At 41.5% G+C, this 16,995-nt stretch overlaps 1 protein-coding gene across 1 annotated transcript in view; it reads left to right on the forward strand.

Moving 5' to 3' along the window:
• Positions 1 to 16,995, forward strand: part of Sptlc3 (serine palmitoyltransferase long chain base subunit 3) — a 119,655-nt gene that overhangs the window by 79,302 nt on the left and 23,358 nt on the right. The window contains exon 9 of the mRNA XM_028883590.2: positions 6,954 to 7,080. Within this exon, the coding sequence (XP_028739423.1) occupies positions 6,954 to 7,080 (127 nt within the window). The remainder of the gene's footprint in view (positions 1 to 6,953; positions 7,081 to 16,995) is intronic.

Below are 16,995 nucleotides of genomic sequence, written 5' to 3' on the forward strand. Positions count from 1 at the left end.
CGTAAAGAGAAGTGTGGGAAGAATAATCACATCACAACAAAATAACAATAGCAAGGGCACAGTATACAGAGTACCTTGGAGAGAGTTAACTCTGCTGGACTCTGGGACGTCTTGTAGAGTGATCATCAGTCAGTCTTGTAGACAAGTAGTGGGAGGTTCAATTTCACAAAGAGACAATAGCATACACCAACCCACAGAAGTAATAAGGGATCCTATAAGAACTACAAGGGAGTGGGGTGGAGAAGCATCTAAGTAGTTAAGACTGCTGGTTGCTCTTCTGGGTTCAATTCTTGGCACCCCATGGTGGCACACCATCTGTAACTCCAGCCCCAGGGGTCTGAAGCCTCAGCTGGCACTGTACAAATATGGTACACAGACATACATGCAGGCAAGATCTGCACACAATTTTTTAATTCAAAACTTAAAGAATTAGGAGGGGTGTGTGTGTGTGTGTGTGTGTGTGTGTGTGTGTGTGTGTGCTGAAAATAAAGTAAGTAATAGCAACAACTGGAAAAGTTCATGTATTAAAGAAGTTGGCCTTGTGGATTTTACAAGTTGTCACCCAAACAACAAGAGAGTAAAAATGGATTTTTAAGATTATTTTTCTGAGAAATAACTATTTTCTATAATGTTAGATAACCCATCTTCTACAATCTCAAAATGTCCGAAGATTTGGATCAGATGACATTATACTGTTAAATGATGACTGCCCCCATTGTCTTGTTCTTATATTATTACTTATTTGTTAATGAAAAATAAAATAATAAGTATTTGGAAGAAATTTTTAAGAAGAAGGGAAAAAGACAATCAAATATTCAGATATAGATCTAAGGGACAAAGAGGCTGTGCCGTGTCTCTTTGCATGTGCCTTTTCCAAATCATGGCAGTTATCTCATACAAGCCTACACTTGTCCCAAAGAGACTTGGTATTGCTCCAACTAGCAGGGCATTGTAGGCCCCAAATTAATGCATGGAGGTGCTACTAAAGGGTTATCTAAGCCAGGCAGTGGTGGCACAAGCCTTTAATCCCAGCATTCACTCAGGAGGCAGAAACAGGCAGATCTCCATGAGTTTGAGGCCAGCCTGGTCTACAGAGTGAGTTTCAGAACAGCCAAGGCCACACAGAGAAACCTCATTTTGAAAATTCGGCGGTGGGGGGTGGGGTGGGGAATATCTAAAATTTCCAGTTCCTTATCCACTCTGACCAGCAGGAACAAAAGTTCAGCCTACTGGTCAACCAGTTAGACCAATTGAAGTATGTAGCAGACAGCTACTATTACTAAAAGCCAGTGGTTTAAAACAACATATTTCATCTTGGCCACTCACCATGAGACATACAGATGCCTAAAATCCTGTTTGAAGTGGTATTTGCCCTCCTTTAACTGCTGCTTTCTTCCATACTCAAAGCATTGTATTTCATCCTCCCTCCGGTGCCCTACGGGGATGAGCTAGGTAATGCTAGAAACAGAGGGAATGCCAGACCCTCAAAGACTTCTAGTGAAAGGTTGATATTTCCTTCCTAACTGTCACTTCAGTGGGACCAGAGGGTCTCGGGGTGAGGAGCTGTCTATTCCGGGTTACCTTGCCTTGTGAGGCCTTGATTGCTTTAGCAGCAGTTCTGAGCCACAAAACTTTTAACCAAGCGTAACTCTGTTTCCTGAACCAAAGGCACCTGAATAAACTGAAGCAAGCAGATCCTTGAAATGTTGTCAGATTTGTTGGATGTCACATTTTTCTCCTTGGAGTGCCTTCATTTGATACCTCTTTTAAACAAAGGCTCGGGACTAGCAGCAGGAGGGACGGTTCCCTGGGATCCTGTCACATGTTTTCTGTTCTGAAGGCAGGTGCAGGATTTCAAAAGAGGAATTCTCGTGTCTACATGACTTCTAATCCTGTAGGGTAGAGATGGAGCAATTGTGAAAACTATCATTATTACATGAATCACTCCTACATTCTTTTTTTCCTCCTCCTAACACATGTTTTCCTGCAGTATCTCAACTAACCACCAGGTGGCATCATGAATTAGAGTGTGTATGACAAGGTTCGTTAACCAAACATGGCTGTAAAACACCAAGATACAAAACCTTGAAGACACAGACAGAATTCAGTACATGGAGGTTGAGCAAGAGAATGGAGGCCACAAACCTCGAAAATAATCAAATGGGTTCAAAACTCTAGAAAAAGATAAAAATACTTGGATCTGAAATCTCTTGTTAATCTTGGTGTGCAGACAATATTGTTTTATCATTTAGTTAGTTAGTTAGTTAGTTAGTTTCCAGCCAAATCACAGTTTCCCCTCCCTCCCTCCTCTCTTCCCAGTCCCTCCCCACAACCTCCTCTCTCCTCCCCTACCTCCAATCCTCCTCATGTCTCTTCAGTAAAGGGCAGCCCCCCCCCCTATATATCAGCCAGCTATGGCATATCAAGTTGCAGTAAGACTAGGCACCTCCTCTCCTAGTAGGAGGGAAGGGTTCCAAAAGCAGATAACAAGAGTCAGAGACAGCCCCTGATCCCACTGTTAGAAGTCCTAGGAGAAGACCAAGCTACGCAGCTGTAACATACTTGAAGAGGACCTCGGTCAGTCCCATGCAAGCTCTCTGGTTGGCTTGCGAAAGACTTTTTTTGTTTGTTTGTTTGTTTGTCTTAGTGAGGATTCTTATTGCTGTGAAGAGACTGTGGCAACTCTTTTTTTTATTTTACTTAATTAACATTTTTTCATTTATTTTACATACCGACCACAGTTTCCCCTCCCTCCTCTCCTCCCGTTCCTTCCCCTGACTCCCACAGACAATATTCTTAATAGCTGCAATGAAGATGTTCTAGGAATCTTTGTGGAGAGGATCAAGAGCTGAGTTTTGCCCATTAGCAACCAGAAGAATCGTGCAAGTGGAAAATACTTGGAAACTAGTGAGGGAAGGAAAAAAATTCTCTTGGTGCTAAGATATCACGGAAAGCAGAGGTGTTATTGAGGTCTCAGTTTTCTTTCTTAAGTGTACTACCAATTCATCTGGAATCAGGGGTAATTCCAAGATGAAGCAGTTTCTCAAAAACCTATGAGGTTTTCCCTTCTGCTCTTTGGGTTGGGAGCTCTGTTGACAGCGAACACTTCACTCAGGAGGACATCCTCCCATGATGCTCCAGGTGAACAATCTAGAGAATCGCTTCACTTTTCAACTTGTAATTTTTATCTCTCTAACTGCTGGGGAATGTGCTCAACACTGCTCACCCTCTGTTCTCCTGAGCATGATCCTGCATCTTCTTGTATCTCTGCTGTTGCCCAGTGGCTTCTCCCAGCCTCCTCGGGATGATGACTGGCAAATAAGTGAAGCAGAGATAGTCCTTGTGACTGATAGACTGCAGGGTTGTAATTCTAGAGGAGGGAAGTGGGAGACAGAGGCTAGGTTTGGGGTGATAGTTAGCTCCAGGGGCCTGAAAAGCAAGCAAACGCAGGTCCCTTGCAGAAGCAGTTCTGTACTGTTATTTTCAGCCCTGCCTGCGTGTAAGAGCCCTTTGAAGTAAAGAGGGGTCATGGAATGAGTACCAAGATGTTTATTCTAAAAGCCTCCTGTCTGATTTCCTCCCCCAAACCCACCCTTGCCCTTGAACTCCAGGCCTATGGGTAAAGAAAATAATCAGGGTTTTGAACTTGAAAAGAAAAAAGGGCTTGGAACTCTGTGTCTGAGAGGACCTCTAACCCGCTCCCAAAGAAAGACACAGTGCAGACTCGCCTTGCAAAGGACCAAAGTCAACTCTTAATTCATGGCTTGTAGTGCCCAGTCAGGGAATGAAGGGACGGAATCAGTGGGCTTTCCTTGACACTCTCCAGAAGTTACTACAGAACTCCACTTCTTCAACCACGCAAGCAAAATACCCTTTCCCCCGACTAGGACAAAATGGACTCAGTCCAAAGGAATTATACTGTAGGACAGACAGTCTTCAGGTTCAAGGGGGTGATTTCTCACTGATGCCCTATTACTCAAACTAAGGATACTTGCAACTGACTGCATGAAATTCCTCAATTTATGAACGGAAATTGGAGGTAGGGACATTTTGATCAAAAGAGGCTTTGCTTTGTTTCCTTGTCTGATCTTTGTGGTGAATACTTCCTAGCTGAGATGTTGCTCCACTTGTTCCTAAGAATACAACTTGCTCATCCTTAGTGCATCAAGGGACTGGCCATTCTTCCTGTCACTGAGGCTCCTTGGCTTTCCATTCGACTGTCACTATGTGCAGGCTCTCTGCTAAGTCCCTACTACGGTGGACTTTGAGAAAAGGGTACCCTTCATTACTTTCTCTCCTGGGACACACTCCCTTTGACAAAATAAGAATATTATACACAAAAACCCCAAAAGAGCAAAGTCTGTAGAACAGGGAAGTACCACAGGGTAAACAGGAGAGCCGGACTCTGTGCCTTCGAGACTCACTTCATCTCATACTGAGGCTACTCTGCACTGGTTTTGAAGAAGTGATCAGCATGGTGTTAAAGGTGGAGACTCCTGAACCAGAGTCACTGGGTCCAAATCCTTACCTTACCAACATTTGTAAAGAATTTTCAGGATGTCTGTGACTCATTCCATTATCCTACATATAAAACTGGGATTAAAAAGCATTGCCTACCTCAGAATTGCTGTAAGTGAATTAACACATATGAAGTTCTTAAAATGGACTTGAAAGTGTCTTGTGAATGTTGGCTATGGTGTCAGCTTCTGGCCTCAGCTTCTCCTCTGAGCCATTCAATAGCTCATCAAGTTCATGTTCTCCTTTCTTCAAGGTCTGTCTGTTTTATTGTTGTAGTTGGTAGCGGTTAAGTTAGGTTTGGTTGGGTTTGATTTGGTTTCACTCCTGCCACTACCCCTCTTGGGATGGAGGAAGAAACAAGCTGCATTTCATTGGTTGATTCCTTGCAGCTACTCATATGCAGGCAATTTAACCTTAGATCATTCCCTTTGCAAATAAGCAAACTGAAATTACAAAATCCCAAGAAGTTTTGTGTTTTGGTCCCTGCCTCCACCCCACAAATGCTTCCTGTTCTACAAATCCTTAAATTAACAATCCAACAACTGCCATGAACTGCATTAGCTATCATAATGTACCTTTTTTCTAAGAAATACATATATTCACTCATATATATATATGATATATATATATATATATATATATATATATATATATATATATATATCCTCATAATGACTCTCAGGTAAGTAAGATGTGTATCACTGTTATCTCACTTTGCAAAGAAGAAAACTGAGATAGCAAGCTTAGTTATTTTGTGCATAGTCACATAGCAGTCAGTAACAAAGCCAAGATTTGGACTGAGCAATTAAGTTCCAGAACTTATGTTTCAATTCTGGGACATACTATCCCTCAAGGAAACAACTCCTGATCACTTTGCTTCAAAGCCACTCCCAACTGACTCCTCCATTCTTTACTCATACATTCCACCCTCAATATTCATTTTAGCAAGCTGATATATGTTCTTTTTAACCTCATCTGCATTCCTCCAAATCCACTCATCTACTGTAGTCAGATCACCCCTTGAAACACTCCTCCATAGACACAGGAACCTATAAGCCTCCATTGTCCAATACCTATGACTCATTGACTGTCCCCTCTTTGCCTCCCCTAGCAACCTGTGGGAAAGTATTTAATCTCAACAGAGAATGAAAATCCCTATTACCATTTACCAAAGGGTAGAACACAAACTCTGAAGGGCACTTCATCTTTAATTATTGGGAAATCAACAAAGATCTCTCTTTGAGAGGCTCCAGATCATCCAGAGCAAACTTCCTTAAATATCACATAGCTGATGCTTCAAGACCTGCCATGTCATCTACACTCTTCAAGAGAAGGGAATATACTCCTGACTGCCTTTATATGGTTCAGAAAGAAAGAAAAACAACAGTCAAAGATGTCAAACTAGACTATGTCCTCAGTCCTCCTGCCACCTAGCCTCACACATGAACCTAGGACGTAGCCCAACACAGGTCTTTAATATACTTGCTGGAAGGAAAAATAGAAGGGAAGGAGGGAAGAGGGAAGAAAAATAAAAAGGAGGGATAGAAGGGAAGAGGTAAATACTTATAAATAAAGAGAGAAATGATTAAAATGAACAATTTGAGGATTTTTAAGGGGGAACTAGCATAGAATGAAAGGTAAAGAAAGAATCTAGAAATAGAGGAAGAAATGAAAGGAACCATTTGCAGTGCTGAACCAAAGTGGCCAAGGCTTTCGAGGTGAGCTCAGAACCAGCACGGTAGCTCTTCTCAAAGTAGGCACCAGGTGGCCAGGCTCATTGACTGCTTGAAGAAAAGACCAGAAAAGTGAAGAGCACAATGTTGGTGGGGACCAGGAGGGAAGAATGGCATTCGTTTTCTGCTGCCTCTTGTTTCTGTATCTAGGACATTTTCTCTCCTTTCAAGTTTTCATTTCTTCTTCTTCTGTCTTCATGCATCAAAGCTTCATAGACCCTGTCTCCTCACTGGAACATCCCAGACAGCTCCTCTTAGCAGCACCCTCTCTTTCCTCTGCATCTTACAGTCTATTACGTGCATTTTTTTTCTGAATGTACTGTTAGTTTTCATGGCACAATTGCTAATATTCTCAAGGAACAAAAGAACCAGATTTTGTATCATTGGCTATTCCTGAGCATTTGCTCTTGTGCAAGGCAGATATTTCAGAAATAATTTTTCCTTCACATGCCCGGTTTTTGCTTTATAGCCCAGCTCTAAATTTGTAGCTCCCTCACACTTTTGTACAGTTTCTAGATTTTGACAGGAAAGACCAAGAAAAAAGAGAAAGCAAAATAAGTAGTTGAATGTTACACAAAGTAGTTGAAGGTAAGACAGACCACTGTTGTCTTTTGAGGACCTGAACAAATGCTTTGCTGTAATGTACAGAGAACAAGTTCTGAGAATTATCTGCTTCCATTTTGGGTTCTTCTTTGTTTTTAGGAAATTGTGGATTATGTACGAATTCACTCACATAGTGCCACTTATGCGACATCCATGAGTCCCGTAATAGCTGCGCAAATCATCAGATGCTTGAAACTTATTATGGGAGAAGATGGGAACCTTGGAGGTAAGGAGTCGACCGAGAACTCAGCTCCCAAGAACTCAGCTCTTGAGAACTCTCCCAGGCTTCTACCTGCCAATCTCCCACCTTCTCAAGTACACACTTTTGGCTCATGAATCTCAGTTTTTTAGTCAAGTCAAGTGATGAGCATACTAGAACTACTATCATCTCACACACACACACACACACACACACACACACACACACTCACTCATTCACACACTACAAACTCCATTAAATCACATTACAGACAGTCTTCAGCAACATGTTAATATGGCCATAAAATTTGGATCATTTTTACGTTATCAGTGGTTAAAATGAAGTAAGCAATGTTTCTGTGTATATATGTATGTTTGTGTGTGAATGTATGTGTGTGTTTTTTTGTGCATGTGTGTGTGTCTATGTGTGTTTGCCTGTGCTTGCTTGCTGTCCCTTATGATTCCCTGAGATGAATATCATTAGTATATTATTTTATATGTCTTATTGCCAGAAGTTGGGCAAGGGAAAATCACCTGGTCACTTGAGGACCTGTAAACTCACAATATTAGCCCAGTCATTCATGTGTCACTATGTCATTTCAGCTAACATGTGCTACTTTGCTTAGCCCAAATGACCTTAACCTGCTCTTTGGAGAATTGTGTCATTGAATTGTGTCAGAGGATTCTCATTCCATCTTTCAGAACTAGTCTCTAAGGATTCTACTACATGTTAATGATAATAAAATAGTTCTTCCTGCCAGGGAGCTAGTGAGTACAAGTGAGAAACAGCAAATTAGACTGACTTAAAATTGGCCACAGAGCTACACAATCCTTGTACTTCACCCTGCCTCCCATCTGGCGAAAAGCCCTGTATTGTTTACTGCAACCTTCTAGATCCACTTAATAGAATGTATGAGGCTATCTATCATTAATAATATTAAGCAAGAAAACTTAAATAAGTGTTTTACCAAAAAGAAAATCCTACTTCAAGCTGAGCATCCACCCCCATCTGAAACCGGAATGTTCCGCAATCTGAAACTTTTTGAGCACTGACACGAGGCTCTGAGTGGAACATTCCACACTTACCCTCATATTTTAGGACTATCAAAATGCAGGTACACTAAAAACATTTTGTAAAATTATCTGTGGGTGCAACATGTGCCCGTGATCTCAGCACTCATGACAGGAGGACTATGGGTTTAAAGCCAACCTGGGTTACAGAATAATTTCAGAAAAAAAAAAAAAAACTATTTAAAAAAAATCCCACAGATAACATATATATATAATATATATATATATATATATAATATCAATAAATTTTGTGGTTAGACTTGGGGCCATCCTCTAGATAGCTCACAACATATATGCAAATATTTTCCAAAAAAAAAAATCTAAAATCCAAAGCCCATTTGGCCCTAAGCATTTCTGATCAGGACCAACCTATATCCCTTATATAAATCAGATAATCATGAAACTGATCAGTTGCAGTGGGGCCTCCACTCACTTCCACACTGCCAGCCACTGAGGCCCTTCCAGTGAGTCTTCCTGCTTGCCAGAATACTGAAAAAACTGTAACATGGAGTTTGTTTTGTCACTAAAGATGGAAAATGACCCACAAGATGGTTCCTTTTCTAGCATATAAAATAAAGTGGCTGGTGGACTACTGGGGTCTTTTTAGGATTGCCTTTTGTATTTTTTGACTGAATTGTGTTGCAAGGCTGAGAACCCAGTCTGGGGAGTCCTGATAATGCAAACAGGAGGTAGCTGCTGGGATTTGATTCCTCTGCTGCTACTTGTCATCACGTGACATCCTGCAAGGGAATGGCGCATCCGACCCTAGGCAGGTGATTTAGCTTTTCTTTGCTTCACTTCTTCCAGCTGTGAAATGAGTGCAATAACATTTATGCTTGATGTTTTATGACAGTGAGGTAAGTTAATCCATATAAAATACTCAGGGATGTCTGGAAACAATCATGAATTTTATATAATTGCTTGCTGTTGTTTGCTATTGTTCCTGGGGCAGTCAAGAAGTATGTGAAAATTCACTGATTCTGTAGAAAACATCTTAGGAAAGAAATGAAGTAGGACTGGATGTTCTCCCAGGTCTTGGACTAGTCAGGATAAGCAAGGTTAGGCTGCTATAACAAACTCTAAAACACCTTGTCACCTTAACAAAGCTAAGGCCTATTTCTTTCATTGGTGGTAGTGATATTGTTTTGTGTGCTTGGTTTTGTTTTGTTTTAAGTATCCTTTGACAACCAGTAAGGGGGGTCCATCCATGTGAAGCCAATTTCCTTCTCCCAATAGCCATTAGTTACCTATAGTTCTTTTTCTAGGGGTGGGACATTGTGAAATTCTCCCCCTTCCACATTAACAGGTCCTTATATTCTTAATATCACAATTAAAATACTTTAATCTCATGTCTCTTGACATCTTATGAATTAAAAGAAAACAGAATGCTGTGTGTCAAAATAGACATAGGAGGAAAACTAAGACAGTTTTTGAGATTTGGTTTTGTTTTGTGTGAGTTTTTGTTTTGCTTTGCTTTTTTTTTTTTTTTTTTTTTTTTTTTTTTTTTTTTTTTTAAAAAAAATAAATGAACCAAGGAACATGGTTCCCTTTTAGAGAATCATCAACCAAGTTTCAGGTAACTCTGCCTGGCACATCTTTTGAAGGATTCAAAGGTACTCTGGGAATGATCACATTGACCTCATTTATAACAATGCCTGCTCAAATGAATAGGATAGGTGAGACTACAGCATTAGCTTGGCCTTCTCTACGAAGATATACTGAGAATAAAGTTACCCAAAACTCCAAAAGATGCATCATGCTAGATCTGCCCCACAGGATCTGAAAAAGGAGAGCCTGGCTCCAAGCCTTCCTCAACCTACTGCAACCGTGACTGGAGCCTTTCAAGGCTTTGTTACGGGCAAGTTTGGGGAGCGGTTGGCCAGATCTGTTCCTTGATGAATGTCTTCACTTTAATCTGCAATGCAAAGCCATACGCTTCAAAGAGAGGCAAGCTACAGCAATAAGGTCAGTGTTCCTTTGATGCCAAGGTTCAAAGATGAAATAGCAGTCCCAGTGAAATGACAATGTTTATGCACAAACAGCCACCTTCACTCTGCAACCAGGCTGCTGGTAGAGTTAATGCACACAGGCTGAGGGTCTGCAGGCCGGGTGTGCATTCCATATGCACCAAGGCCCGTTTAATCTCCTAGCCTGTCACTCTGTGCAGTACACTGAGCCTAATGTGGAGATTTGATTTCTCCATCCTAATGGTTGTTGGGTGGTCTCCCAGCTAAACCAATGCTGTAAGCCCCTTAAGGGCAAGAAATGTGTCTTGAATTAATTTTGTGTTCCTCTAAGTGTCAAACTTGGTGCTCAGCTTAATAAATACGTCATGACTCAACTTCCATCTTGCCAGCCTTCTGGATTTCAGGTCAGTGTTTATGCTAAATAAGATTGTGGAGATGTTTATCCCAGAGGACTAGGAGCCAGAATCTGGTCCACACCCATGTGGTACCTGAAGAGACCTTTCAGTGAGGCGGGTCCCTTTTGGAGAACTCTGGAAAGATTATAGTTCTGCCACTGCCTTAATCTAGATGTCAAACAAGCAGTCACAAGGGCCTGAGTCCCAAACCACACCAGCAGCTTCCCTCCAGAAAACAATGTCATCTGCTGCCTTGTTTTATTTAGAGCTTCAATGAGCTTTTTTCTTCTCAGTTATTCAGACAGTCTTTTTCAATTCCCAGTCTTGACTATTCATCCCCAAACCCTCTTGCCCCAACTGTGGGCAATCTTCCACTTCTCACAGAAAGAACATGGAGGTTGAGTTGTACCAAAAATTAAGAGGTATCCTCTGCAGCCAGATCACATGTGGCCCATTGCTCCCCGCCCCAACTTACCCCCTCTCTTAATTCAGTCCCTCCACTGAAAATCAAGCTGGTGGAAGGACTGAGTGATACAGTGTAGGAAGTGGATATTGCATGGTGGTGATGTACAATAAGAACTTAGCAAAAGCACTATGATTTTTAATTTACCTGCTTTCTTCTCTTCCTTCTCAAATATTTTCAGTAGTTTTTACCTGCCTTGGAATTCTCCCCTTTTTTAAGACTTTACTCTTCCATAAGGAGTTGCCATCCTGCATCCTGCAGCACTTGTTTAAACATATTTCACATTCTGGTCACCGCTCAAACTCCACCCCTCAGGTCAGTTGGAATAACTTCCTGAATATTCTGCCCACTTCCGTCTTGGCTTTTTTATGGTTTGTCCTCTGTACAGAAACCCAAATCATCCTTTTTAGCATTTATTTAAACTGCAAAAATTTAGAGGATACAGTATAATGATTTAACATAGGCATGCAGTGTGAGAGATGGTCAGATCGGGACTGTTAGTATTTCCATTTCTTTGTACATCTTAAGAGCTCTGAATAGTACATAATAATTATATATTTACGGGATACAGAGTAAGTAACATTCCAATATATGCATACAATATGCTGAGAAAATGGGGTACTTAGCATTTCTACCTCTTTAACATTTTTTTTTTTTTTTTTACATTTGGAGCCTTTGAACTCCTGTTTTCTAATTACTCATAAAATAAATAATAGGGCATTATGGACTGCAATCCCACTGTTCTTTAGAACACTAGAATTTATTCTCTCTGTGACTGGGTAACTGCTATCCATCCTTTCTCATCCCTTCTTCCTCAACCCTTCCAGCCTCTAATAAATCTATCCTATACTCTTGCTGACATTTTTAAATAACATTTATGTGAGAGAAACACTAGTTAAAAAAGAGAAAGTATAACTCATAGCATGCCACTCCCCAACTCCATCAGCTTCCCACTCACTTGGTATGAGGGCCAGTGGCCCACAGGCTTTCAAGACTTCTTCCTCACATTTCTCAGGCTCTTCCCATTGCTCAGTACAGCCCTGGGATTCATGAGCACTCAAACCAACTTCCACAAAAAGGCCTTTGCACTTTCTGGTCCCTCTAGAATGGCTCTTCTTTGTCTCCACTGTTGGCCCCCTTCTCTCCCACCCATCTCTGCTTAGAATTGGTCTTCTGAAGGAGCTGCCCCATCCTATGTAGACAAGCCTCCAGCTCTCCCATTCCCTTCACTTTAATTTCCAGAGTATTTATGTTTATTCTTTCTTTTCTCTCACTGGATTGCAAACTCTCATTAAGCATGCTGAGGACAGCACACCGCAAGCATGGTCCTTGGTTTCTCAACCAAGGTTTATTGAATGGCAGTAATGCTCTCTCTTGTCCTTTTATTTCAGCATATAAATGCCTCTGATTTCTTTGCATCACTGTGTTCAATTCCTCTCTTTGAAGAGCACTGGTCCCTTTCCACAGTGTGGTCTTGCTGGTGTCCTTCCAAAACACCCTTCCCTTCCCTCCCCTTCCTTTGCAACTGCTGGTTTCCACTACAGCAAACTTCTGAAGAGTACCCTTCCCAGACGGCTTGCTCTTAGGTCCTCAGCCCCCTCAGTCTTGCCTTGGCTGCTCCCCTCCATTCTGGAGAGTTTGCTCTCCTACTGCTCTCCTCTTCTTCCTCCTGCCCAATTGGTCTTCACCCTTGGCATCCTTCTCTCCACGGTAACAGGCTTCACATACTATCATCCTCTGTTTTATCCTGTGTTTTTATTCTTTCCCCATCACCTTTTCTACAAGGCCTCTTCCTCTGTCTACATTTGGCAGAATCCCAGCCTCTGTTTCCTAGACAACTCCCCAACACAAGTGTCCTACTGTGATTCCTTGTCTTTATACAACAATGTGATTCCATCTCAGAATCACCTAGAAGGATGGTTAAAACAGCTTGCTGATGCCTTGCCCCCCCAAATTTCTGCATGAATGCTTGTTGTATTTGTAAAAAGCCCGAGTGGTGCTGATACTGATATTGGTCCAGTGGCCACCCTTTGAGAACCAACACTGGGTAATGACCTCATCACAGTCATTCGCTCCTGCCCATCAAGTGTGAATGAATTATGGATTCTTACAGAGAGAAACCATCATTTTCACATCAATGGCTATCAGCACATGCTTCACAGACTATGGAGACATGTATCCAAGTTGAATTGCAAGGGAATATGTATAGTCCCAATTGTGCCATGAGGCAGCTGCTGATAAAAATAGCTATTGGGATATTTTGGGAGCCATTTCTTTATCAAAAGAGTGGAACAGAAACTTTGAATGTTTCATATCAGCTATCTAAGCAGCCAAACTTGCTCTCTAAGGTCAGCCTTTGCCCTTCTAATTCTTGCCTATATCCATGTCTACTTTTGCTCATGACATTTATATATTTATTACAATGCCTTCAGTGTATTGCCCATCTGTCTGCCATCATCACTTCATGTTTCATGAAGGTGGGAGAGCATGGAGGAGGAAGATGACTACATAGTATGCTATGGTGGTTCTCAAAGGGTGGTCCCTGGACCAGTGTGTCAGCATCACCTGGAGCTTGTTAGAACTGTAATAGACATTTTCATTTGGAGTCAGAAACTTTAGGGCCAGGGTTAGCAAACAATCTAACCATCCCTCCGGGGACTTGGGAAGCAGCCTCATTTGAAAACCACATTTCCATATAAAAGAAAGGAACCAGGTAAGAGAATGTTTGCAGAGGGAAACAGAACAGAAGACAGCTTTCTGGCAAACATAGACAGAGCTAGACAACCTTGCAGAAAGGAGGCCTGAGGACTGGAAAATGTGAGAGAACCAGAAAAAGGAAAGAATGAAACACGTTTTGATCCACTTCCTTAAGCCACCATTTAAATCCAAGCATCAACCCTGTTCACTCAATTACCACAAGTGCTTGTCCATCATCCCTCGTACCGGTGATCACTTTGGCAACAGGAATAACAAAGTGCTTTTTGCCCACAGAACTGTGTTCTTCATAACAGGTTCTCCTGTAAACCTGTGCTTTCAAAAAACTCCCTGTGATTTGTAAAGTCCTAAGAGCTAACGGTAATAACACTGGTTACATTATTCCCTTTGATCATCACTGTCCAACAGAGACATCATTTCTTTAGTAATTTGTGTTCCCTGGGACACAGAGAATGGTAGCCACAAGAACCACTTTAACTCTCGTCTGCGGAGGGCCAGGGAGTTAGCGCAGTTGTCAAAGAGAGGATATCAGATTGATCCCCAAAGCTGCATTTTAAAAGACAGCTGTGGAAGTACAGGCTTATAATTCCACTGCTGGGAAAACAGAAATAGGTGGATCCCTGGGGCTTGCTGATCCCAAGCCAGTGAGAGACCCTATGTGGAAAAAAAAAAAGGGCAGGGGGCAGGTGAATGGCACCTGAGGAACAACACGCAAGGCTGTCCTCTGGCCTCCATATGAATATGAGCACACACACACACACACACACACACACACACACACACACACACGGGGGGGGGGGAGAGAGAGAGAGAGAGAGAGAGAGGAGAGAGAGAGAGAGAGAGAGAGAGAGAAACCCAGTTTTTCATTATGCATGAGATGGTGCATATGTCTAATCCCAGCATCTAAGAAACTGAGGCAGGAGGCTCTTCATTGTGAGGCCAGCCTGAGCTATGTAGTAAATTGGATGCCGGTCTGGGAAATTTAGTAAAACCCCATCTCAAAAAACCAAGAGTGGCTAGAGAGACAGCTCAACAATTACAGCAATTGCTGTTCTTGCAGAAGTCCTGGGTTAGGTTCCCAGCACTCACACTGGGCAGCTCCCAACCACATATCTTTGCATATTTTAGAATTTTGTGCAACATCAGTTCTTTCACTTAAAAAGGTTAATTGGAGACAGTAGGATGAAATGGTTAATAATAGCAATAATTAACAGGTCTTAATTTAGATGGCTCCATTGACTAACTGGTTCCTTATGCAATCAAAATGGCTATAGAAAGACCCCATGTATGATTTTTACCAGCGATCTCTAAGCTGTTACTTCAGTGTCAAGCTGCTGGAATAATCACCAAATATCTGAATCATGATATTATCATTGCCACCACATGTCTAGAAATATTTTGTTTACAGTTGAGTCACCAGTAATGTCTACTGACAGGAAAAGAATAGTGGAAATTTACTTACAAAATATGTACATACAAAACTCCAGTTCCTAGTGTGTAATATTTTATTTCATTAGGTTACATCTGCATCATTCCCAGTCAACTCCCCTGTTCTTAAAGGACAAACTTATGAAAGGTAGAATTCTCTGTTATCTTCAAAGTCATGTATTAGCTGAATGACTCCATTCAGACTGAGCTTTGGCCAGTCTCATTGACTATTCTCAGGCATTTTTATCTCCCAAAACATGCTCGGTGTTTTAGCTCCATCTAGAAAGCTTTCATCCCTCCCGGGAACCTACCAAACCCTTCTCTACCTCCTAAACTCCTGGCCATCTTCCTAAGCCCTAGTTCATGTCCCTAATCAAAAAGCAATCCTCACTTCATCCAGTTTCCAGCAGGTTTTTCTTTGCTCCTGTTATTTTAGTCACATCTATCCCTAATGTAGCTCTTCAAATAGGTAGTGATCAAGTGTTAAATCATGCTTTGAGGCATCAGACTTGTGAATGACTGCACACTAAATGCTGGCTTTGGGACAAATCAGATTCCCAGCAAGTTTTGCAGCCTGAGCACCGTCTAAGAGCACTGTAACATCCCGTCCTTAAATGTCTATGGAGCTATTTTGGCTCAAATGCTAGAATTAGATCACTCACTGGGTGGGTCCATGCATGAGCCCAAATCTAGGTGCACTTTTCTATTCCCTTGATAAATGAATGGTTTTACGTTGTGTATACTGGGATCTGTCTAGACACAGAAGCGAGGTAGGAAGACTGGGTAACTCCAGCCGGCACTACCCAAATATATTGTGGAAGCAAAAGCCGAACTGTGTCTTTAATTATCCAAGCAGTTTAACTGAATCCCACACTTAGAACTTCCTATGGAGACACTGTCTAAAATTCAAAGGTGCATTTGACTTTTTAATACATAGTAATCAACAGGAATTGTGCCCCATCTCACCCCGTCTATCCAAGAGACTACATTTCTAAAATAGAGGTGAGTAGGTTGACTCTCCTGTTTGATGTGATCTTTTCTACCCAGCTTCCTTCTCTCCCTCTACTGTAATGATCATTTGTACTTCATTTTTTTTCCTGTGGGGTTATCTTGTGAATGGTAATGAGAAGTTGAGAAATTAAAATTCCCACAGAAAATGTGGGTTTTCTTTTATACTACACAGCTAATAAAAGGTAGCAGGACATTAGGACTTTGAATTCTTGATAGCTTTTTATAGTGATGACTCAGTAATCAGTAAATTATAGATTTGTTGGATCGGCGAAGGTTTATTGGTTGAGAGAGCAGACAACTTCCAACATATTCCAATGGATCATTGTTTTAGCACAATAGTAATTTGCTTCTTACTTGAGTTGAAAAGTTAAGACACAGGATTGCAGGTACAGTGCCAGCCTGGACAGCATAGCAAGACTCTGTCTCTAAACAAAAAGTGAAAAGGGGCCTGAGGATGTAGAGATGTATATTTGCCTAGTATATGTAACACCCTAAGCTCAATCTCTAGTACCAGTACTCAGGGGTGTGGAACTCTTTCAAAACTGGCTCCCAAAGTTGCTGACAGGGTAAGGAACTTGAAATATGCATTATGCTGTCATGGGCCATGACTGGAGAGACACATTATCTTTCTCCTCCAAATCTGTTTTTGGCCATAACTCAATCACATGATTTTTGCCTAACCACAGAGATGCTTGGAAGGTAAAATAAACCATCTATCTTAGAAAAGAAAACTCACCTTTGGTGAAAAGGTAAGCAGTCTTCACCATCCTCAGATTTCCTGATGGACTTTTAAGATATTGTACCTTTTAGGCAGCTACCCAACCTTTCTCAAAAGCTTACAGATACACTCTTAACCTGCAATATAAAAAGAGCAGCTAAGAACAAAAGGAAAC

This window comes from Peromyscus leucopus, chromosome 4 (genome assembly GCF_004664715.2).
Source record: "Peromyscus leucopus breed LL Stock chromosome 4, UCI_PerLeu_2.1, whole genome shotgun sequence".
In the NCBI taxonomy this organism is placed as follows: domain Eukaryota; kingdom Metazoa; phylum Chordata; class Mammalia; order Rodentia; family Cricetidae; genus Peromyscus; species Peromyscus leucopus.